The sequence below is a fragment of the Aquarana catesbeiana genome, linkage group LG08 (genome assembly GCF_042186555.1).
Source record: "Aquarana catesbeiana isolate 2022-GZ linkage group LG08, ASM4218655v1, whole genome shotgun sequence".
NCBI classification, from domain to species: domain Eukaryota; kingdom Metazoa; phylum Chordata; class Amphibia; order Anura; family Ranidae; genus Aquarana; species Aquarana catesbeiana.
This window is the reverse complement of record NC_133331.1, coordinates 49,505,199-49,530,809: the sequence shown is the minus strand read 5'-3', so window position 1 is coordinate 49,530,809 and position 25,611 is coordinate 49,505,199. Positions and strand designations below refer to the sequence as shown.

The window sequence follows — 25,611 nt, the reverse complement described above, 5'->3', positions numbered from 1 at the left end:
GGCATCCCTCTGTTGGTCTCTGGCCTGCTCCAGTGCTGCCACCCTGTCCGACAATAAAGAGACCAAGGTCTCCCCGGTGGACACCCGCTCTGACAAGTTCGAGACCTCCCCTCTGACTTCTTGTATGTCACGGCGGTGCGTTTCTTCAAGCTTAAGGATAAGTGCCTCAATGTCTGATCTGGTGGAGAGAGCTTGGAGCAGACTTCTAATGTCCTGGTCAAACAGAGTGGGGTCGGGTGGTTGTGGGGACGCCATCGTGGTTTGATGAGGGCCTCCGCAAGGGTCAGCAGGGTGTTCTTGTGTAGTCTGGGGACCAGGAGAGGAGTAGGCTGCAGACTGTCTTGGGGCCCTCTGTCTCTCACCTCGTGGGGAGCCTCATGGAGCGGTAACTGTGGCGCCGGGGTAAGAGCCTTGTAATTGGAGGAAATAGCGGCGAATCTCACCGGGGCTTTTGCTAACGGGTGTCCCCCGGGTGGATGCTCTTGTCCTGTGTCGTTTGGCCGATTGCATGCCTCAGGCAGGGTATTGTATGCCGGGTTTTTCTGGACGAGGCCGGGAGCTCAAGAAGAAAGCGTCTTCACTCAGCCATGTCCAGGCCACGCCCGGTTCACCAGTTTTAATTTTGTACTAACCTTTATGTTTTTTTTGTACCTCCTTCTCTACCTCTCTTCTACTGGATTTTTTTCCTCTCTCTCTCCTCTTTTCCTCAACCTCTTGGGCACCGCCCGCCTCCGGGGCCTGGTCCCCGCTCGTGGGGTCGCGGATCTCCGAACCAAACTCGCTCTGGGGATTCGATCCATGGACCTTCTATATACCTGGGCTCCACCAAATTCGCTAGGTAAGCTACTACCCCCCTAACTCACCCACCCTGATTGACATACTCTCACTAAACATGAAGGGTCTTAACTCCAATATTATGAGAAGCCTAGCATTGCGAGAGTTTAAGCAGTCTAGAGCTGACATTATTTTCATTCAGGAGACACATCTTGCTAAAACGGGCACCATGGCATTTGCACGTAAACACTTCCCTCAAATATACCAGACCTCCGGTCCGCATAAACGAGCAGGGGTAGCAATCCTATTTAAGCAAAGCTCCCCCTTCCAGTTACAATCTCTATACTCAGATCCACTAGGACACTATCTCATCCTCTGAGGCTTATGGAAGGGCACCAAATTCACTCTATGCAACGTCTATGCCCCGAACACAAATCAAATCTCCTTTCTGTCCAAAGTCTTTTATTGCCTCTTTGCAGCTCCTCACCAGTATCTGGTTATTGGAGGGGACTTTAACTTAACTTATTCCCCAAGTCTTGATAAACATTCTCTGGGTCTTGGGAAAATCCATGTAGCTACCCATAGAAAAGCCACCCTATTTCGCCAATTAATTAGAAAATATGCCCCGTTTAACACCTGGCGCACCGCTTATCCATCAGCTAAACAATTTACTTTTTACTCCCATCCTCACAAGTCCCACTCGCGACTAGACTACTTCTTTGTCAATGCTTTGACCCTGAGACCCTGCATAGACTCAGATATTCAGGCTATCTCGTGGTCGGATCATGCCCCGATTACACTCTCCCTGGCACTTTCACCGGGTTCCTTTCGTAAATGTCACTGGCATCTGAATGACTTTCTACTCAAACATGACCTTCTAGAGCGGAATTGGAACAAACCCTGAAGCTGTATTTTGCAGAAAACAACTCCCCTGAGGTTTCCACTTCATCCTTGTGGGAGGATCATAAGGCGGTCTTCAGAGGTCAATGTATATTGCTCTCCTCTGCCCTAAAGCGGAACGCCAATGCAACTCGCCGCGTCCTCTTAGACAAACTAAAAACATTTAGAAGCACGATTGCTCTCCTCTCCGTCCCTAGCTACCCCTAGGGAACTCGTTAGTGTCAGAGCTGCGCTGAGAGACATTGACTTGGGTAAGATAGAGAAGGCACTGATTAGGCTAAGACAGACTTATTACGATAAAGCAAATAAGCCACATACGCTCTTGGCAAAACAATTTCACAAACGGGCGGCGACCAGCGCCACTACCCACCTTAAAGATGCAAATGGTGTCCTCCAGTCTCACCCTACTAAAATAGCCCAACTTTTCCATGACTACTACTCGAATCTGTACAATGACCCGAGTGTTCCGCACAACCCGCCCTCCCCTGATTTATCCCAATCCATCCACACTTACCTAGCAGACTGCGATACACCTAGGCTCTCCTCTTCTGCCCTGGAGACTCTTAATTCTTATATTACAGAAGAAGAGGTGATGGATACGATTAAATCGTTACCGAATAACAAAGCCCCTGGACCTGATGGACTACCATACCTTTACTACAAGACTTTCCTACCACATCTACTTCCCCACATGACGACTAGGGATGAGCTTCGTGTTCGAGTCGAACCCATGTTCGACTCGAACATCGGCTGTTCGATCGTTCGCCGAATTGCGAACGTTATGGGCCGTTCGCGCTAAATTCGTGTGGCGCGTCACGGCCCATAATTCACTGCGGCATCGCAGTGCATTGCTGGCTGATGATTGGCCAAGCATGCACTATGACCCGCATGCTTGGCCAATCACAGCGCTGTCAGTAGAGAGAGCTGTAATTGGCCAAAGCCAGGGTGGCTTTGGCCAATTATGGCTCAGGGGATTTAGTACACACCCCACACTATATAAGGCCGCCTGCACGGCGGCCCTGTGTAGTGTGTGTTCCGGTGTGCTGAGAGATAGAGAGAGAGAGAGACAGTGTCATTTGATTTGAGTTAGATAGATTAGGCAGAACAGTCAGTCAGTTAGCTGCACTTACAGTGTATTGTGTATATATATGCATCCCAGGTGTTGCATATATATATATACACTGTATTCAGTTTAGCTAGATCTGTTCCTGTTATCTTCTATCTAGACTATTTACATTTAATGCAGTGCGTCCTGCTCACAGTGTTCAGCTAGATCCGTTCCTGTTAAATTCCTACTGACCGGCAGGCTTGTCTGGTTACAGTATATAAAGCTACCTGAAGAAAATTACAGGTGTTCTATTTGATCCTATTAGTACCACGGTCAGGCAGCTAGACTATTTACATTTAGTACAGTGCGTCCTGCTCACAGTGTTCAGCTAGATCCGTTCCTGTTATCTTCCTACTGACAGGCAGGCTTGTCTGGTTACAGTATATAAAGCTACCTGAAGAAAATTACAGGTGTTCTATTTGATCCTATTAGTACCACGGTCAGGCAGCTAGACTATTTACATTTAGTACAGTGCGTCCTGCTCACAGTGTACAGCTAGATCCGTTCCTGTTATCTTCCTACTGACAGGCAGGCTTGTCTGGTTACAGTATATAAAGCTACCTGAAGAAAATTACAGGTGTTCTATTTGATCCTATTAGTACCACGGTCAGGCAGCTAGACTATTTACATTTAGTACAGTGCGTCCTGCTCACAGTGTACAGCTAGATCCGTTCCTGTTATCTTCCTACTGACAGGCAGGCTTGTCTGGTTACAGTATATAAAGCTACCTGAAGAAAATTACAGGTGTTCTATTTGATCCTATTAGTACCACGGTCAGGCAGCTAGACTATTTACATTTAGTACAGTGCGTCCTGCTCACAGTGTACAGCTAGATCCGTTCCTGTTATCTTCCTAATGACAGGCAGGCTTGTCTGGTTACAGTATATAAAGCTACCTGAAGAAAATTACAGGTGTTCTATTTGATCCTATTAGTACCACGGTCAGGCAGCTAGACTATTTACATTTAGTACAGTGCGTCCTGCTCACAGTGTTCAGCTAGATCCGTTCCTCTTATCTTCCTACTGACAGGCAGGCTTGTCTGGTTACAGTATATAAAGCTACTTGAAGAAAATTACAGGTGTTCTATCCCAGCTTAGTGCAGCTACAGGCCATTAGTATGTCTGGAAGGCCAAGAAGGAGAGGCAGACAGTCACAAGCCAATAAGAGAGGGCAAGCAGGCTCTGTGTCTAGTGCTGGTCGTGGAGACGGTGCATCCTCATCAGCACGTGGCCATGGGACACGCTTGGCCTTTTTTTCGGCAGCTGGCCATGTTGAGCCGCAACATGCGGAAGACTTGGTCGAGTGGATGACCAAGCCGTCCTCATCCTCCTCATCCTCTCTCACCCATGCCCAGGGTGCTTTGTCTGGCAAAGCAGCGGCCTCTTCCCTCAGCTCAATGTCATCAGTGACTCCTTCCCTAGCTCCACCATGTCCTCATGAGGATTCCCTCGAACTGTTTGACCACAGTGTTGGGTACATGCTCCAGGAGGATGCCCAGCGTTTGGAAGGCTCTGATGACGATACTGAGCTCGATGAAGGCAGTAACATGAGCGCGGACAGAGGGGGTGCCCAAGAAGGACAGCAATCTGGCAGTCATGCTCCCCCTGCTGCAGCATACTGCCAGGTTTGCTCCAGTGATGAGGAGGGAGGGGATGATGAGGTCACTGACTCAACGTGGGTGCCTGATAGGAGAGAGGAGGAGGAGGAGGAGGAGGAGGAGGAGGAGGAGGAGGAGGAGGCGGCAGCACATCACCAACGAGGCAGGATGCCCTCCAGGGGCCAGCCTAAGGGCAGCACATTGACTGCATCACACCCCAAAGCTCCACATGTGCAGGGCGCTGCAGTCTCTGCGCGTTATTCAAAAAGTTCTTTGGTGTGGGCCTTTTTTGAGACGAGTGCATCAGATCGCACCGCTGCTATTTGCAACATATGTCTCAAGCGTATCTCGCGTGGCCAAAATATCTCCCGCTTGGGTACCACATGCTTGACCAGACATATGTTGACCTGCCATGCAGTTCGTTGGCAAGCGTATCTAAAAGACCCACACCAAAGAACAAAGAGGATCTCTCCTTGCTCCTCATCAGCTGAGATTTCCAACCCCACTAGACCTTCAGTCCTCTCTGAGACCTGCAGTGAGAGGAATGAAGGTGTAGAATTAGGTGTGTCACAGCCAAGTACTTGTGGGCAATCTGCTTTTGGTACACCGACGTCAGATTGTACCAGGCAAATTTCCCTGCCCCAGCTGCTGCACCGCCGAAAGAAGTTTGCTCCCAGCCATCCACATGCCCAGCGGTTGAATGCTAGCTTGGCAAAATTGCTAGCACTTCAACTGCTGCCTTTTCAGTTGGTAGACTCTGCCCCCTTCCGTGAGTTTGTGGAATGTGCGGTTCCTCAGTGGCAGGTACCCAAACGCCACTTTTTCTCACGGAAGGCGATTCCGGCTCTCTACCGGCATGTGGAAGGCAATGTCCATGCCTCGCTGGACAGGGCGGTCAGCGGTAAGGTGCATATTACCGCTGACTCATGGTCCAGCAGGCATGGACAGGGACGTTACCTAAGTTTCACGGCGCATTGGGTGACTCTGCTGGCAGCTGGGAAGGATGCAGGACAAGGTGCAGTAGTGTTGGAGGTTGTTCCGCCACCACGCCTCCAAAATGCTGATTGTGACACACCTCTCTCCTCCACCCCCTCCTCTTCTTCTTCCTCCATGGCCTCTTCCTCGGAACCAGCGGTGCTCCGTAGGCGTTCAAGGGGCTACGCAAGTACGCAGGCCAAAAGATGCCATGCGGTGCTTGAGCTGGTGTGCTTGGGGGACAGGAGCCACACTGGGGCAGAGGTTCTGTCAGCTCTGCAGGGGCAGGTTCAGAGGTGGTTGACGCCACGCCAACTTAAGGCAGGAATGGTGGTTTGCGACAATGGCACCAACCTCCTCTCTGCCCTCCGACAGGGACAAATGACCCATGTGCCCTGTTTGGCTCACGTCCTTAACTTGGTGGTGCAGCGGTTCTTGGGCAGGTACCCGGGCTTACAGGATGTCCTGAGGCAGGCCAGGAAAGTCTGTGTGCATTTCCGCCGGTCATATAATGCCAGTGCTCGGCTGACGGACCTCCAAAAGGAGTTTAACCTGCCCAAGAACCGCCTAATCTGTGACATGCCCACCAGGTGGAACTCAACGTTGGCCATGCTGCAGCGGCTGCACACGCAGCAGAGGGCCATAAATGAGTACCTGTGCGACTATGGCACCAGGACAGGGTCAGGGGAGCTTGGTTTTTTTTCCCCACGCCAGTGGGCCATGATCAGGGATGCATGCACTGTCCTGTCACCATTCGAGGAGGCCACGAGGATGGTGAGCAGTGACAGTGCATGCATCAGTGACACTGTCCCCCTTGTCCACCTGTTGGAGCACACGCTGCGTGGAATAATGGACAGGGCACTTGAGGCAGAACAGAGGCAGGAAGAGGAGGACTTCCTTAGCTCTCAAGGCCCCCTTTATCCAGACAGTGTTCCTGCGTGCCCGCCGATCACACAGGAAGAGGACGAGGAGGAAGAGGAGGAGGAGGAAGATTGTGTCAGTATGGAGGTGGAGCCTGGCACTCAGCATCAGCAGCAGTCTTTAAGGGATCAGTCCCAAGAAACACATGGACTTGTACGTGGCTGGGAGGAGGTGGCTGCGGACCATGTCGTTCTTAGTGACCCAGAGGACTCCGGACCGAATGCCTCAGCAAACCTACGCTGCATGGCCTCCCTGATCCTGCAAAGCCTGCGTAAGGATCCTCGTATTCGTGGTATCAAGGAGAAGGACCAATACTGGCTGGCAACCCTCCTTGATCCACGTTACAAGGGTAAGGTTGCGGACCTTATCTTGCCATCGCAGAGGGAGCAGAGGATGAAACATCTTCGGGAGGCCTTGCAGAAAGGTCTGTGCAACGCGTTCCCAGAGACTGGGAGGTTACAAACTCCTGTTTCTGGACAACGTGTTGCTGAGGCTTCGGTCAGTCAAAGAAGGAGCGGTGGAGAAGGTGGCCGTCTGACCGATGCGTTCAGACAATTTTTTGGTCCGCAGCCCCAAGGTATGATCGGTTCCAGCAACCATCGCCAGCGTCTGTTTTACATGGTGCAGGAATACCTAGGGGCAAGATCAGACTTGGACACCTTTCCCACCGAAAATCCTCTGGGTTACTGGGTCTTGAGGATGGATCACTGGCCAGAGCTTGCACAGTATGCAATTGAGCTACTGGCCTGTCCTGCATCCAGCGTTCTTTCGGAACGCACATTCAGTGCTGCTGGAGGCGTGGCAACCGATCACAGGGTGCGTCTGTCCACCGACTCGGTCGATCGGCTGACCTTCATAAAAATGAATGAGTCTTGGATCACCACCAGCTACCAAGCACCTGATGCTGATGTAACCGAATAATTTTTTTTGAAATCTCAGATCCCTTCAAAGACTGCCTATGCTGATGCTGAGTGACTATCCCTGAGTAATTATCCTCTTCCTCCTCAATCATCACGCTGATAGCTTGTTGCAGTGTTGTGGCACCAGCACCAGTGCCTAAGGCCCAATTTTTCTGCCCCTGTCTAACAGGGGCGTGTAATTACAATTTTTGATGCAATACTTTGCAGCAGGGCTCGTTCCTGCGTTCCAACTAGAGTGTCTGTGAGGGGTTGCAGTGTTGTGGCACCAGCACCAGTGCCTAAGGCCCAATTTTTCTGCCCCTGTCTAACAGGGGCGTGTAATTACAATTTTTGAAGCAATAATTTGCAGCAGGGCTCGTTCCTGCGTTCCAACTAGAGTGTCTGTGAGGGGTTGCAGTGTTGTGGCACCAGCACCAGTGCCTAAGGCCCAATTTTTCTGCCCCTGTCTAACAGGGGCGTGTAATTACAATTTTTGAAGCAATAATTTGCAGCAGGGCTCGTTCCTGCGTTCCAACTAGAGTGTCTGTGAGGGGTTGCAGTGTTGTGGCACCAGCACCAGTGCCTAAGGCCTAATTTTTCAGCTCCTGTTCAACAGGGGCATGTAATTACAATTCTTGATCTAATATTTCACAGCAGGGCCCTGTGAGGGCTTACAGTGTTGTGGCCACAGCAACACCTAAGGCCCAAATTTCTGCTGAGTATATAGGGCAGGACCCTACTTTCAAACATCTAACTTACAAACGACTCCTACTTGCAAACGGAAGGAGACAACAGGAAGTGAGATGAAATCTACCCCTAGGAAGGGAAATTCTCTCCTGTAAGAGTTAATATGGGAAAACAAGTTCTCCTTTCCACTGATGCTTTCCAATCCTTGTTCCACAAAAAAACCCAAATTTTCAAAAAACATTTTTCATTGGGACAAAAAAGTGAGGTGAAATCTTCTGAAGAGGAGGAAAGACAGCAAAACAAATGTCACAGGGGTGATAACCCTTCCCTATGTTTTCCAAAAAGCTTAGAAAAGATTTTTTGGCTGGAGCTAAACACGTTAAAAATGTTCAAAATTACAAACAGATTCTACTTAACAACAAACCTACAGTCCCTGTCTTGTTTGCACCGCCTGTATACTGCTGTTCAGAGTATATAGGGCCTGGTGGCCCCACACCTTTCCTTATTTTAATTTGGGTGCGGGGTTCCCCTTAATATCCATACAAGACCCAAAGGGACTGGTAATGGACTGGGGGGTACCCATGCCGTTTGTCTCACTGATTTTCATCCATATTGCCATGACCCGACATGACATTAAACCCGCAAGCAGTTTTAAATGAGATTTTTTCCTTTAAAAATGACATTTGGTGCAGGGACTGTTCTAAACATGGGAAACACGCGTCACTTTACAGGCATACTATAGACACCCCCCAGGTACGATATTTAAAGGAATATTTCACTTTTTTTTTTTTACTTTAAGCATCATTAAAATCACTGCTCCCGAAAAAACGGCCGTTTTTAAAAGTTTTTTTTGCATTGATACATGTCCCCTGGGGTAGGACCCGGGTCCCCAAACCCTTTTTAGGACAATACCATGCAAATTAGCCTTTAAAATGAGCACTTTTGATTTCGAACGTTCGAGTCCCATAGACGTCAATGGGGTTCTAACGTTCGTGCGAACTTTCGGTCCGTTCGCGGGTTCTGGTGCGAACCGAACCGGGGGGTGTTCGGCTCATCCCTAATGACGACCCTTTTTAATTTATTTCTCTCTGAAACACCTATCCCTAGAAATATGCAAAATTCTTTCCTCACATTAATCCCACAACCAGGAAAAGATCACACCCTCTCATCCAATTACAGACCGATAGCACTCCTCAATACAGATTTAAAAATTTTCACGAAACTGTTGGCAAATAGATTGAACAACTTCATGCCGTCTTTGGTCCGTAAAGATCAGTTGGGATTTATTCCTCTTCGGCAGGCCGGGGATAACACCCGGAGGGTCATCGACCTGGTGGAGGTTGCAAACAGGAACACATTGGAGGCAATACTGCTCAGTATAGATGCCGAAAAAGCCTTTGATAGGTTAAGTTGGCCTTTCCTGTTTGCGACTCTCCATCGGGCTGGTATAGAGGGCCCATTCCTCCGAGCTATCTCCCACCTATATTCATCCCCCTCGGCCCAGGTTCGTACTCAAATCGCCTCCTCCTCTACTTTTCAGATCTCTAACGGGACTCGTCAAGGCTGCCCACTTTCCCCTCTTCTATATGCCCTATGTATTGAACCTTTAGCAGCCCATATCAGAAAGAACCCAAACATACATGGTATCCCAGTCCGTATTAGAGACTTTAAGATTTCCTTATTCGCAGACGATGTCCTTCTCACTCTCACGCAACCACATATCTCTCTCCTGAATTTACAAGTAGAGCTAGATCGGTATAGCGCCCTTTCAGGTTATAAAATTAATAGTTCAAAAACGGAAGTCCTCCCCCTCAATTTGTCCCATCAAACACTATCAGCCCTATCGCAATCTTTTAACTACTCATGGCAGTCCTCTTCCCTATATCACACCCACATACGACACTCTATATAAAGCTAACTTCCCCCAACTGTTTACTTCAATTAGAGCCTCCCTGACAAAATGGAAGTCTTTGAAACTATCCCTTTTCGGCCGCCTTGCGACCCTAAAGATGACGGTATTACCTAAACTTTTATATCTTTTTGAGATGCTCCCTATCCCCATTCTATCCTCACACCTAAAGAGACTCCAGGGTGACCTGATAAACTTTTTCTGGAACTATAAAAGGCACCGGATCACTAGATCGGTTCTATATGCTCCTCGTAATCAAGGCGGCCTGGCATTTCCCAACATAGCTAAGTACTATCTAGCTGCCCAGTTACGACCTGTAGCCTCTTGGTGTACTCTCCATGCCTATAATCGGTGGACACAAATTGAAAAATTATGGTTAGCCCCCGTTCATCCGAATTCCATGCTTTGGAGTTCGGATATAGCACCTGGCAGCATACAACTGCTAGGACCAATGGCCCTTCTGCGTACACTATGGCGACGTGCCAAATCGGCATATCCGCTTACCACTACCTCTTCCCTAGTCACCTCATTTTTATTTACACCCAACATTCCCGACAGCTTAACCTCACAGATGTCTCATTTCTGGATGGATAAGGCCTTATTCCGCTATGGTCAGTTGATTGATCCTAAAAGCAGATCACTAAGATCTTTCCGAGAACTGCAAGACGCCTTTGACATTCCTAAACAGGCTTTTTTCAGTTGCTTACAAATACGACATTACGCACAATCTCTAATACCGAATTTTCGATTCTCTCCCTTAACCGACTTCGAAAAGTTATGTTTAGAGGGCCCGTCCCCTAAGGGCATGATTTCCCGCACCTATCAGCTTCTGATCATGGATTTATCGCCAGATGGACCACGGCACACCTATATGGATAAGTGGGAACGGGCCCTGGGCACAGATATACCCTTGACGACTTGGCAGTCCTTATGGATTCAGGCCTCTAAGAGCTCCATATGTACGCTCTATAAAAAGAATCAATATAAGATTCTATTCCATTGGTATCAGACCCCTGACCTGCTCCACTCCATATACCCTTTGGCAGATCCCCGATGTTGGCGATGTTGTAAAGATAGGGGGACGCTATTTCATGTCTATTGGACCTGCCCTCTAATCATCCCCTATTGGTGTATGGTGCAATCCTTGCTCCAGTCCATCTTTGGTACTGGAGTGCTTCTCGATCCGAAGATCTTTCTTTTGGGCCTCCCACCTGCCACCTTCTCTAAAACATCAAAAAAACTCTTTGCACATGTGCTTACTGCAGCACGGTGTCTGGAGGCCCTAGGGTGGAAAAAGAGGGATCCCCCCTCATTGTCCGAGCTGCACTCCAGGATCAGAGATGTTAAAAGAATGGAATACCTCTTTAAATGATACTCTTTATAAACATAACCAAATATGGGAACCTTGGGTCCTGTTGGAGACTCCTGTGACCTAATGCTTTGCATCTCTTGATTACCTATGGTTGGCCTCCCTTCGGACGGTCCTGGGCTCTGGGGACGGGTGGTTGTCCTCTCTTCTTCTCTCTTCCTATCTACTCTTACTTTCTCAACCTCTTTATTATAATTTTCTCCTTTTTTATAAGTTTGTGCACCTATGTAATGGGTAGTATTGGATGTACTATCAGAGTTGTATGACGATCCTACATACTCCCTTTGGTTGTTCACTACACATGTTTACACTGAATTGTAACATCGATCAAATGTTAGTTGATTGCATGCCAGAAATGCCTGCAATGCCACAAATTGTACTTCCTGTACCCTGTGCTGAAGATTTCTTTCTTATCTTGAAAAATTAATAAAAAATTGTAAGTTTAAAAAAAAAAAAAAAAAAAATCGCAGATCACCGCCATTACTAGTAAAAAAAAAATAATAATAAAAATGCTATAAATCTATCCCCTATTTTGTAGACGCTATAACTTTTGTGCAAACCAATCAATATGCGCTTATTGCTATTTTTTTACCAAGAAGAATATATATCGCCCTAAACTGAGGAAAAAATTTGTTTTGTTTTTTAAATTGGCTATTTATTATAGCAAAAAGTAAAAAATATTGTGTTTTTTTTCAAACTTTTTTTCAAAAAATAAAAAACGCAGAGGTGATCAAATACCACCAAAAGAAAGATCTATTTGTGGGAAAAAAAATGATAACAATTTCATTTGGGTACAGTGTTGCATGACCGCGCAATTGTCATTCAAAGTGTGACAGTGCTGAAAGCTGAAAAATGGCTTGGGCAGGAAGGGGGTGAAAGTGCACTTTATTGAGGTGGTTAACCATTTAAAGACCAAACCTTTTCTGACATTTGTTGCTTACAAGTAAAATCATTATTTTCTGCTAGAAAATTACTTGGAGTACCCAAACATGATATATATTTTTTTAGCAGAGACCCTAGAAAATAAAATGGTGGTTGTTGCAATATTTTATGTCACACCGTATTTGTGCAGCGGTTTTTCAAATGCAATTTTTTTTTTCCTTGTCAAAAGAAGTTTATTGAGTATACAATGTTATAAAGATACATAAAGTAAGTTTACAAGGATCTATAAAGTAAGCTCATTGTTTTACAGTAGGGTTTATATAGGTAAATATCATGAAATTTCAAATATTAAACGTTGGGTTCACGTAAACCTAAATTAAAGATATATATCATTTCCTTAGTTACTTTTGTAGGTATTTAAATGATTTATACCTACTATACATATTGTTTACACGTAGAGTGTATATAGGTCAAATAAATTCTGATAATGAGCTTTAATCATAAGGTGGAGAAAAGGAAAGAGAAAGAAGAAAAAGGGTTGAAAGGTAGAGGTATGGTCCACAAGGTTGTCCCGCTCGTCAGTTTATTATTCTTTTTAGTTCTCTTTGAAGCCTTAGAATGGGTGTCTCTGTAAGTCATTTAATCTGTTACCATGGCAACAGGACAGAGTCATTGAAGTTTGACAGGAACTGTTGTTTTATCCAAGGATGCCAAAGTTTTTCAAATTTTGGAATTTGATTTTGATCGATGGCTACCATCTTAGCATGGGACATTGTATTATTCATTCTGTGAATTGTTTCTGCTAGTACCAATGTAGGAGATTTCCATGCCTTGGCCACTGTTTGTTTTGCAGCGGTTATTAGTTGGATCATAAGTTTGAATTGAGAGAGTGTTAACCATTCCAGTTTTAGATTAAGTAAAGTTAAATATGGATCTGGTTGTATTATTTTTTTAAATATTTTAGATGCAATCACGAAGACTTCCTTCCAGAAGGTTTGGATTACTGGGCATGTCCACCATATGTGTAAATATGTGCCTATTTCTGGGCATCCTCGAAAACAAAGAGTTGAGGTATTAGGTGAATATTTTGCCACTCTAGCGGGTACAAGGTACCAGCGAGTTAGGACTTTATAATTTGTCTCCAGTGCTAAGATGTTGGGTGAAGATGACTTAGATGTGAGCCATATGTTAGACCAGTCCGTGTCTTCTAAAGTTCGTCCCAGGTCCTCCTCCCACCTCTGAACGTAAGAGGGTCTATTAAGATTTGCTACTCCATATAATTGATTATAAAGTGATGAAATTGTACCTTTAGCAAATGGATCTTTTGTACAGATTGATTAAAAAATGGATAATTGGGATAATGGTGTATCCCCCTTTAGGAATGGTGTATAGAAATTTTTGATTTGGAGATATCTAAATATCTCAGAGTTTGGTAGATCATATTTTTCTCTAAGCGATGGGAATGAAAGGAATGATTTAGATGCTATGAAGTCATTTAGTGTCTGAATGCCTGATGTTGTCCAAGCTTTAAAAGAATTTGGGTAGATCCATGCCGGATAAAAGGCCGGATTTCTGATAAAAGAAAGGAGAGGATTGTGTGGAGATTGTAACTGATATTTGGTTTTTAGTTTATCCCAGAGAGATAAGAAGTGTTTAGTTATGGGATTATGAATTTTAAAGCGGTCTTTAGGATCAAGCCATAATAAATTTGATATTAATAGAGGGTCATTTTCTGAAGCCTCTATAAATACCCATAATGGGATTTCCTGTTTTGCATGGTATTTGGACAGACTGGCCAAATGTGCTGCTCTGTAGTAGTTAGTAAAATTAGGGTATCCCAGGCCTCCTTTATTTTTGGGAAGATGTAGTGTGTGTATAGGTATACGTGGTTTAGAAGAGCCCCATATAAACTAAGTTGCTCTTTTTTGTACTATTCTCAAAAAATAGGAAGGAATTGGAATAGGGAGGACTCTGAATAGATAAAGCAATTTGGGTAGAATGGTCATTTTGATTGCATTAATCTTCACTATCCAGGATAAAGGAAGTTGCGACCATTGTTTTATTAGATTTGTGATCTGTCTTAATACAGGAGGATAATTGGTTGAGAATAAGTCAGAATGAGATGCTGTTAAATGAATTCCAAGATATGGGATTGATTTTTCTGCCCATGTGAATGGGAGTGCAGCCCTAGCCGGGATCAATTCCATGTTTGTGAGTGAAATATTAAGCACTAGGCATTTCTTAGGATTAATCATAAGGCCGGATAGGGCTGCAAATCCATCAAGAGCTGGTATTAAGTTAGGACCAGAGACCTGTGGTGATGATAGAAAAAGTAATATATCGTCTGCAAATATACATAATTTGTGTGTAATACCTCCTACTTCAATGCCAGTTATAGTTTGGTTTGTTCTGATGTATTGGGCCATGGGTTCGAGTATAAGGGCAAATAATAAGGGAGATAATGGGCAACCCTGTCGGGTACCTCTTTCGATATTAAAGGCTTCAGATTTGTATCCAGCATATTTTATATAGGCTTTGGGTTTATTATATAATGCTTTGATCCATGTTAAAAAGTGGGGTCCAAAACCCCATTTTTGTAATGAATATTGCATATATTGCCAGGATACTGTGTCAAATGCCCTCTTAATATCGAGAGATAGAAAACATAAAGGGATTTTCCGTTTTTTAGCAATATGTGCCAATAACACTGCCCTGAGTATATTATCGCCTGCCTGTCTATTTGGCATGAAGCCTACTTGATCTCTATGTATTAATTTTCCTATAATGCTATTGAGGCGTTTTGCTATTATTTTTGCTAATAATTTAATATCGAGGTTTAACAGAGAGATAGGCCGATAATTCACACAGGAAGTATCATCAGAAAGGGTTTTTGGGATCATACAAACAATTGCCATTAGTGTTTCTTGCCGAAAAGAATGTCCATCTAGAAGTTTGTTATAAGTTTCAGTGAGAATGGGAGAGAGTATTTCTGAGAATGTTTTATACTATAAAGCCGAGTAGCCGTCTGGGCCTGGTCTTTTGTTAAGTTTTAGGTCTTTTATGGCGTTAGCAACTTCATCTATAGTTATAGGCTCATCCAAACTGCTTTTTTGATTCTGAGATAACTCAGGTAAGGTTATTTTTGAGAAGAAGGATTCAGCTTCTGTAGGATTAAATTCATTGTTTGTCTTGTATAAAGTTGCGAGATGTGAGTGAAATTTATGGACTATTTTAACTGGATTACAAGTGTAAACATTTTTTGATAATTTCAAACGTATTGGTTTGAAAGATTTGTTAGTTGAATTTAATGCCCGAGCCAAATATGTACCTGGTTTGTTTGTATTCATGTAGAAATTGTGTTTGGAGCGTTTGAGGGATTTATCAACTGACTCAGTGAGAAATAGATCGTATTCCGAACTAGATTTTTCCAGATGAGATTTTGTACTCTGAGATGGATTATCTTGAAATGATATGTAGGCTGCATTAAAATTGAGTTCTAGTTTTTTTGCTAGATTTTTGCGTTCCCGTTTAAATAGTGCCATTTGTCTTTGTATTGTACCACGCAAGACAGGCTTATGAGCTTCCCACAGTGTTATTGGGGAGATGTCTGTTGTATTATTAATTGATATGTATTCCTTTAAAGCTTGTTCAATGGCCATCTGATGTAGTGGGTGTTTGAGCATTATGTCCGGTAAGTACCACGTTGGGTCATGCGCTTTTGGTATGGCTGAGGCTATAGTAGTGTATACTGCATTATGGTCAGACCACGGAATCGGAATTATATCTGATGCAATAATTTCTGGTATCATTCCTATTGTTAGAAAAATATGATCTATTCTGGTGAAGGTTTGATGAGGGTGCGAGAAATAAGTGAATTTCTTTTTCATTGGGTTACTTTCTCTCCACGAATCTACCAGATTGTATTTGGAAAGAAGTTGAAAAAAAGGTAATCTAGAGGTTATTTTGGATGGTGTAAAAGGTGATTTATCTAGAAATGGGAGGAGGACCTGGTTCGAATCCCCACACATTATCACTGTTCCTATTTTGTGTGTATTAATCACTTGTAATATATGTGAGAGGAATGGTGTAGGTTGTTTGTTAGGAGCGTAGTAGGAAATCACCGTGATTGCTGTATCCATTATATAACCCATGAGTATCAGGTATCTACCTTCTGGGTCTTTAATTTCTGATGATAAGGTGAATGGTGTGGATCGGTGAAATGCAATTAGAGTTCCCCTTTGCTTGGTACAGGCAGAAGCCGTGTAAATTTGTTGATAAAAAGGAGAAATATATTTTGGAGTAGAATCTTTGGTGAAGTGTGTTTCTTGGAGGCATACTATGTGAGCCTTCTTGTTATGGAAAGTACGGAAGGCTTTGGTCCTTTTTTGAGGGACATTTATTCCCTGAACATTCAGGGAAAGTATATTCAGTGGTGCCATGGCAATAGATCAAATAGTTTTGACTTACTTTTTGTTATGCAGAGCTGACTGCGCAGATCAACCTGTGTGGACTGAAGAGATGAATAGATAGAAAAGAAACCAGTGAATTCTGGAGTAAAGAGTAAACAAAAAACATATGAGATTAGATGATACATTGTATAAATTATTTTTTGCAAGTAATCACAATTTACCCGTGAAAGAGAATAAATATCTCTCTCAGGGGAATAAGTGCCTTCGTCACACTCCCACATAATATGGTTGGGAGAATGAGGAGGGCTAATGGGGGTACACGGATCTTCCGCTTACAGGAAAGAAGTGCTATGTCAAAAGACATCAAAATGATGTTTCATTAATTGGAGTGCAGAATATAGTTTTTGTTGAAATTATTTATTCCAGGGTGGTTGTATATGGTTAGTCTTGCCCAAGGCTAAATAATTCAGTTAGAAAGGTACTGTTAATAACTTTGGTATTGATGAAGATAGTTTGAATTATTTTGGGATTTTAACCCTTTTAGAGTAAACAATTACATATTTTATTCATATGTAACTGTTTAGATATGTTAACTCATAAAATTGAGGTTGTATTGCTTCAGATTAGAATAAACAAAAACATAATTCTAGGAACTAGTTAGGTAATAATATATTTGTTTTAAGAAAAGAAAGAAAAAGCTTCCATTACTTCTGGATTATTGAACATATTTGTCCTAAAAAGTAATAAATCTATTGTTATTACCTGATAATATATAACTGAACAAGAATTTCCTTATTTCACTTATATATTCTAAGGCTATATGAATCAGAAGTAATAAGAAATATAACTGGAATGTAACATGATCCCCACAGTGTGTGACTATCAGAATGCAGTTACATTCAGTTATAAATATAGGTTTTTTATAGAGAACCATCTCTTAGTATAATAAATGAAGAGATATCAGGAATTAGGATGTCAGTCCATTGAATCTTCTTGGTCCATGGATGATGTGGCATAACGGCCTCTTTTGTGAGAATGATGATTCCCATTTTGTTCTGAAATTTTCTGGGTGCTGCCTGAAGGTGAAGATGATGCCATTGTTCTGTGTGTGGGAGTGTTGCTGCTTGTGGGTTCTGTCAGATTTAATTTTAAAAGGGTTTGTTGTAGTTCATCTGCTGATCTGCTTCTGTAAATTGTACCTTGGTAGTTAAATCTGACTGAAAAGGGGAAGCCCCATTGATACATAATGTTTTGGCGTTGCAGTTCCATTAGTTGGGGTTTCATGGATCGTCTTTTAGTAATAGTAAGTTGGGATAGGTCAGCAAAAATTTGATAATTGTGTCCTTGAAAATTAAGTTCCTTTTTTTCTCTTGCAGCAATTAGTATTTGTTCTTTCGTTCTGTAATAATGAAATTTTGTGATTATATCACGTGGGGGTCCATCTTTCTTTTTGGCTGTGAGGGCTCTGTGTACTCTGTCCAGTTCTAAACGTTCAATAGGGATATCTGGCTTTAGTTCTTGTAATAGAGCAGTAATAGTAGATTGCAGGTCTGTCACAGTTTCAGGTATTCCCCTTATGCGCAAGTTTGAACGTCTGGCTCTATTTTCGTAATCTTCGAGCTTAGTTTGAAGTATTAAATTCTCTTTTTTTAATTGTTCCAATTCTGTTATATTTTCTTGGGTTGTAATTTCAATTTCATCCATTTTTATTTCTAAGGCTGCGGTGCGGTTTCTCAGCTCTCTTATTTCTTTGGTTAGGCTTTTTGTTATTTGGTCTGATGTTTGTTTTAAAGCCTTATGAAGCATCTTTTCAAATTGTAATAATATTACTGGGGATACTGAGGAGGCTTGTGGAGAAGTTTGTGAGAGGATTTGTTCTGTATCTGACTCAAATGGAGAGTCTTGCTGTGACATTTTCTGTCTGTGAGAGCGCCCTGATGCTGTATCTTGTGAGGTGACTGGAGCTGCTTCAGCTGCAGTGAGTGCCTGTGAGCTCTTTGTGAGGTGATTTTTATTTCTGCCACGGTTTCCTCCCAGTACCATATTTCCTTCCCAAACTTTCACAGTTTGTTCCCTGGGGCAAAAAGGTTCAAATGGATACCTTTTGAGCCTGCAGGCTCCGCTTTGTCCTTCTCTTCTCTCCTCAGCGGTGTGGGGCTCTAACAATGCATGTCTGCTCCGCTAGGCTCCGCCTCCTGCCCCCCCTGCAAATTTTTTTTTTATTACACATTAATTCATTTAAAAAAAAAAACTAAACAGTAAAGTTAGCCCAATTGTTTTTGTATAATGTGAAAGAAGATGTCACACCGCAAGAATCGTTATCTTTATTCTACGGCAAAAAATCGTGATTCTCATTTTAGCCAGAATTGTGCAGATCTACTTTGTAATGAAAGGTACCATGTAACAATTCTAGAGAATACTAGAGGAAATTATCAAATAAAATAAGTATGCTGATTTTCTTTAGCATTCTGTAGAATTGTTACAAAGACTACGTATTTCCTGTGCTCCTCTAGTGACCATCATGTGATATTTTGCTACTACTCATAGTAAAAACATTTACTCAAAAGAGAAAATAGCCTGCTCAGTTCTCACAGAACGAATGTACGTTCAGATGCACTGGATGAATGGCTATGCAGATTTTATCTTATAAATGGACCACTAACATTTTTTTCAAAACCAAAATGAGTTTTCTGGCCATGTTGTTGTTTTTACTGGCATTACTTAATTTTACTGCTTCATTAATATATTTTTGGACACGTGTTTTGTAGGTGCTGTGTATGACCTTGTATAAGGCTGGAGGTTGCACACCCCTCCAGTGTCCTTCAGAATCCATTCTTAGCTGCGTCAATGCAGATTTACTTATCAGTAAAAGAAAGTAACATTATTTCTCCATATGGTGACTCTGGGTTTTTTCACAGATCACACAAGCCAACCTCCCAGCCATAAAAAAAAAAAAAAAAAAAGTAAAAAGGCGCAAAGCAGGTATACCTCACATAACAGATCCTAAATAGTCCAATGGCAGGGTTGGTATATATGGATGTATATAGATGTATATACAGGAGAAAGTCAATCAGGGCTGCCACCAAAAAAAGACCAGAAGCAAGGTCCAATAGGCTGAGGAAGATAAAACAAGGAAGAGGGGCGCCTCTGAGTATATATCAATAATCATTTATTTAACAACAAACAATATCCACTCACATGGAAGACTGTAGTATTGCGTTCCGGTGCATCTCTGAGTAGAGGAGAGTCTGGAGGACCACAAGTCTCAGCAAGTCCGTGCAGTGCTGGTCACACATCAGGTCCTGGCAGGGATGGATGGTGGTGGCAGAACACGGTGGGAGCTCCCTCGGGTCTCCAGATGGCACTTCCGGATAGATGGTGGGTTTTGTTAAACATGGACAAAAGTCATTCCTTTTAATTGCATTTTTGAAAGCATAAGTTTCACTGACAATTCCAATGTCATAAAGCGAGGTAGGAAAACCTGTCCACTTTGGTAATAGTTTCAGATCCTGTTCCAGTATGCTTGTATAGATCCTGATCTAATGATATTCAGTTTCCTTTTCACTATATATGTATTTCATCCAAGTATTTGCTGTTCTGCTGTTGGTCTGGAGCTCAGCTTTAAGACACACATCTCTGATTGAGTCTCTATACAAAGCCCCTCTCATTTCCTTCTTTGGAAATGAGAGGGGCTTTGTATAGAGACTCAATCAGAGATGTGTGTCTTAAAGCTGAGCTCCAGACCAACAGCAGAACAGCAAATACTTGGATGAAATACATATATAGTGAAAAGGAAACTGAATATCATTAGATCAGGATCTATACAAGCATACTGGAACAGGATCTGAAACTATTACCAAAGTGGACAGGTTTTCCTACCTCGCTTTATGACATTGGAATTGTCAGTGAAACTTATGCTTTCAAAAATGCAATTAAAAGGAATGACTTTTGTCCATGTTTAACAAAACCCACCATCTATCCGGAAGTGCCATCTGGAGACCCGAGGGAGCTCCCACCGTGTTCTGCCACCACCATCCATCCCTGCCAGGACCTGATGTGTGACCAGCACTGCACGGACTTGCTGAGACTTGTGGTCCTCCAGACTCTCCTCTACTCAGAGATGCACCGGAACGCAATACTACAGTCTTCCATGTGAGTGGATATTGTTTGTTGTTAAATAAATGATTATTGATATATACTCAGAGGCGCCCCTCTTCCTTGTTTTATCAACCTCCCAGCCATAACCCCCTCCACACAATACTGCTGATACAGGGAAATGAATGCTTGGTTTTATCTGCTAAATATAAATATCAGCAATTTTTCTGGGTTATGTCCTACAAATGGAAGGGAAAATGTTTACATTTATACTTGAATTCTGGGTAATCCGATAGGATCTGCTGAAGAAATAATACTATAGATACTACACAGGGGAGCTGCTAAGTTCTATCTTGTCCTGCTAGTACCGGGTTGGACCTCCTTTTGCCTTCAGAACTACTTTAATTATTTGTGGCATAGATTCAACAAGGTGTTGGAAACATTCCTCAGAGATTTTGGTCCATATTGACATGATAACATCACGCAGTTGCTGCAAATCTGTCGGCTGCACATCCATGATGTGAATCTCCCCTTCCACCACATCCCAAAGGTGCTCTATTGGATTGAAATCTGGTGACTGTGGAGGTCATTGGGTTACAGTGAACTCAGTGTCATGTTTAAGAAACCAGTCCCAAAGGTGCTCTATTGGATGGAGATCTGGTGACTGTGGAGGCCATTAGAGTACAGTGAACTCATTGTTATGTTCAAGAAACCAGTTTGAGATGATTTGAGCTTTGACATGGTGCATTATCCTGTTAGAAGTAGCCATCAGAAGATGGGTACACTGTAGCCATTAAGGGATGGATATGGTCAGCAACAATACTCGGGTAGGCCGTGGTGTTTAAACAATGCTCAATTGGTACTAAGGGGCCCAAAGTGTGCCAAGAAAATATCCCCCACAAATTACACCACCACCAGCCTGAACCGTTGATACAAGGCAGGATGGATCCATGCTTTCATGTTGTTTAGTCAAATTCTGAGCCTACCATCTGAATATCGCAGCTGAAATTGAGACTCATCAGAACAGACAGTGCTTTTTCTTCAGCAATGGAGTCTTGCGTGGTGAGCGTGCATACAGGCCATAGTGGTTGAGTGCATTACTTATTGTTTTCTTTGAAACAATTGTACCTACTAATTGCAGGTCTTTCTGAAGCTCTCCACAAGTGCTCCTTAGCTCTTGGACAATGGGAAAATAATAGTGGTCGTATGATACAGGTCCCCTTACCTGAAGGAGAAGGGGGAGGCGGACCTCCCATCACAGCTTGGAATGGCGGCAAGGTTGGGAAATGTTAATATAATGGGGGATTTAAATTATCCAGATATAGACTGGGCAGAAGGAACCGCTCATTCATCTGAGACTCGCCATTTCCTAAATGTCTTGCAGGATAATTACATGGGTCAGTTGGTGAATGCACCAACAAGAGATAATGCATTACTAGACTTACTGATAACTAACAACACAGACTTAATCGCGGTGTGGAAATACAGGGCAACTTAGGAAGCAGCGATCACAGGTCAATTAGATTCAGTATAAATCACAGAAATAAGAAGCACAAGGGTAATACAAGGACACTGAATTTCAAAAGAGCCAATTTCCTTAAATTGTGCTCCTTGCTAGACAACATTACAGAGCATATTGGCCCCATAAAGGATGATGAAGGGAATGTGGTTACAAAAGACAAAAAGAAGGCAAAAGTTTAAAATGCATTCTTCTCCTTAGTGGTGGTATTGTAACCAAGACTATAATGTAAATAACACGTCACAGAATGTACACTTATGGCTAATAGAAGACGGTATCAGAAATAGACTTGAAAAACTTAACATAAATAAGTCACCGGGACCAGATGGCTTACACCCGAGGGTCCCAAGGAACTCAGTCAGGTGCTAGCAAGACCATTGTTCCTATTTTTTATGGACAGTTTACTGACTGTAATGGTACCAGCTGATTGGAGAAAAGCCAACGTGGTACCAATATTTAAAAAAGGACTGAGATATATATCTGCAAACTCCAGGTCAGTTAGCCTAACATCAATAGTCCTCAAGCTATTGCATGGGGTGATAAGGGACTATATACAAGATTTTAGTAATGAAAATGGTATCATTAGTGGTAATCAGTAGGGATGAGCTTGATGTTTGGCTTGAACATAAGTTCGACTCGAACATCGGGTGTTCGCCCGTTCGCAGAACAGCTAACATTATGGGGCATTCGCGGCAAATTTGAGTGCCGTGGAATGCCCCATAATGCACTGCGAGATCGCAGTGCATTGCTGTGCGATGATTGGCCAAAGCATGCACCTGACGGGCATGCTTTGGACAATCACAGCGCCCTCTGCTAAGAGAGCTATAATTGGCCAAAGGCAGGGTGTGTCTCTGAGAGAGACAGACAGGTCGGTCACTGATGATCATAGAGGCACGTAGTGGCAGGGGAAGTTTGCTTCCATTATGTTAGGAGACTCGGGACATGTCCTCCAGGCTCCAGTGCTGTGCTGTGACTCTAATTACACTATCGGTCGGACGGAGCAGAGCTAGTTACATGCTGCAGCCTGCAGAGCATGCAGACGTGGAGGAAAACCAGTGGCTGCCTAGTTTGCCTAGTAGTAGCACTGGCCCTGAGTGTAGCCTATATCTACAGTGCATTCCGTGATGTACTGTTTCTAATACACTTCAGGCAGTGTCTTAATATATATATATATATATATATATATATACAGTCTCATGTATATATTTATACAGTCTCATGTATATATTTATGTATATATATAATATATATATATACATATATATATACTCTGCATCCAGTGTAGCCTATATCTACAGTGCATTCTGTGGTGTACGGTTTCTAATTGTTAGAAACCATTAAATCAGACCGAGACAGAAGTACAATTAAATCACACTTGTTTAATAATAAAAGTAAAAAGAACAAACATAGTTAAAACATAGCCAAAGTTCAGTAACTGTAACGGATAGTCAGCCAAGCCAGAAGCCAGGGATCAAAGTAGTGGAGCAGCAAGCAGGATCTGGAGCCAGAAGGGATGTCAGCAAAGCCAGTCTTTAAACAGGAATGCAGGAGATAGTTTCTTGTGATGTGACCATGGCAAAGGCAGAGCTCCTCTGGACTGGACAGCTGAAGTAGGCCGGACTGACGAGCAGGATCATCAACAGCTGAGTAACTGTGGAGAGAGATGGGAGCTGGCAATTAGCCGACAGCTGAGCTGCCAGCTCAGAGAAGGAAGGGCTGAGCCCAGCCCTGACAGTACCCCCTCCTCAACAACCCCCTCCCCCTTGAAGGACCACCAGGCTTGAGGGGAAAACGTCTATGGAAATCACGGAGGAGGACAGGGGCATGTACTTCCAAGGAGGAGACCCAAGAGTGTTCCTCCGGACTGTACCTTTTCCAATGCACCAGGTACTGTATGGGCCCATGGAACCTACGGGAGTCAACAATGGACCGTACTTCATACTCCTCATGGTTCTCAACCTGTACAGGGTGAGGATGTGGCACCAAGGTGGTAAAGCGGTTGCAGACCAAAGGTTTTAATAAGGAGACATGAAATACATTCAAAATATGCATATTAGAAAGAAGGTCTAATGCGTAAGCCACTGAGTTAATCCTGCAAAGAATACGGAAAGGCCCAATAAACCAAGGTGCGACTTCAGTGAGGGAACACGAAGTCAGAGGTTGCGAGATGACAGCTAGACCCTGTTCCCAACCTGATAGGTAGGTGCAGGCAGGCATCTGTGGTCAGCATGGAGTCTGTACCTATCATTAGCATGACGCAAAGCCTCCTGGACTTGTGCCCAAGTGGAACGAAGACCACGGAGATGCTCCTCTAATGCAGCAATACTCTGCGGAGCAAACGAGTCAGGCAACATGGAGGGTTGGAAACCATAATTCGCCATAAACGGGGACAATCAGGAAGCAGATTTCAAGGCACTGTTGTGAGCAAACTCTGCCCACGGTAATAGGTCTGACCAGTTGTTATGATGGTCAGAAATATAGCAAAGTAGGAATTGCTCCAAGGACTGATTAGCTTGTTCTGCGGCCCCATTAGACTGCGGGTGATACGCAGAGGAGAAAGCAAGCTGAATTACCAACTGTGCACAAAAGGCTCGCCATAACTGGGACACAAACTGACTACCCCTGTCCGAGACAATCATCTTTGGGTAGCCCATGTAAGCAAAAGATCTCCCGAGCAAAAATTGAAGCCAGTTCCTTAGAAGTGGGCCACTTCTTAAATGGAATACAATGACACATCTTTGAGAACCAGTCAACCACCATAAGGATAACAGTGTTGCTTTGGGAGTTGTGTAACTCCACAATTAAATCCATAGACAGATGGGTCCAGGGCCTCTCACCATTGGGTATGGGTTGTAGGAGGCCCACTGGAAGGTGTCGTGGAGTCTTACTCTGAGCACACACGGAACAGGCAGCTACAAAGGCAGTTACATCATCACGTAGGCCACCAGAATTGTTGGGAAATGGCCCAAACGAGTTGATTCTTCCCAATAAGTCTGGAGCACGGCAGTACGGAGACTCTCTGGGACAAAGCAGTGGTCACAAGGTTTCTCAGGAGGAGCATGGACCTGAGCAGCAAGAATTTTGTCACCCAAAGGAGAAGTAAGACTGGTGTGAACCATAGCCAGAATATGATCAGGAGGAATTACAGGAACCGGAACTGACTCCAACTTGGAAGTGGAGGAAAATTGTTGTGACAAGGCGTCAGCCCTTACATTCTTAGTACCAGGTAAGAATGAGACAATGTAATTGAAAATTGACAAGAAAAGAGCCCATCGCGCCTTTCTGGGAGAGAGGAGTTTAGCCTCAGACAAGAATGTGAGATTCTTATGGTCAGTAAGAATGAGAACCGCCACAGTAGTACCTTTGAGGAGATGTCTCCATTCTTTCAGGACTAAAATGATTGCCAACAGCTCTCTGTCACCAATCTCGTAATTGCACTCCGCAGGTGACAATTTCTTGGAAAAGTAGCCACAAGGATGCATAGCGCTCTCAGAGGTAGGACGTTGAAACAGAAGGGCGCCAACAACAGCCAACACCAGTCTTAGAAACATCAACCTCAAAGATAAA

General features: G+C 43.5%; 1 protein-coding gene across 1 annotated transcript in view; it reads left to right on the top strand.

Annotated features, from left to right (window-relative positions):
- The first annotated feature begins 892 nt into the window (after positions 1–892).
- The window catches only part of LOC141106663 (pancreatic triacylglycerol lipase-like), a 69,601-nt gene continuing 44,882 nt past the window's right edge, over positions 893–25,611 (top strand). Inside the window, exon 1 of the mRNA XM_073597605.1 lies at positions 893–1,016. Coding sequence (XP_073453706.1) covers positions 893–1,016 — 124 coding nt within the window. The remainder of the gene's footprint in view (positions 1,017–25,611) is intronic.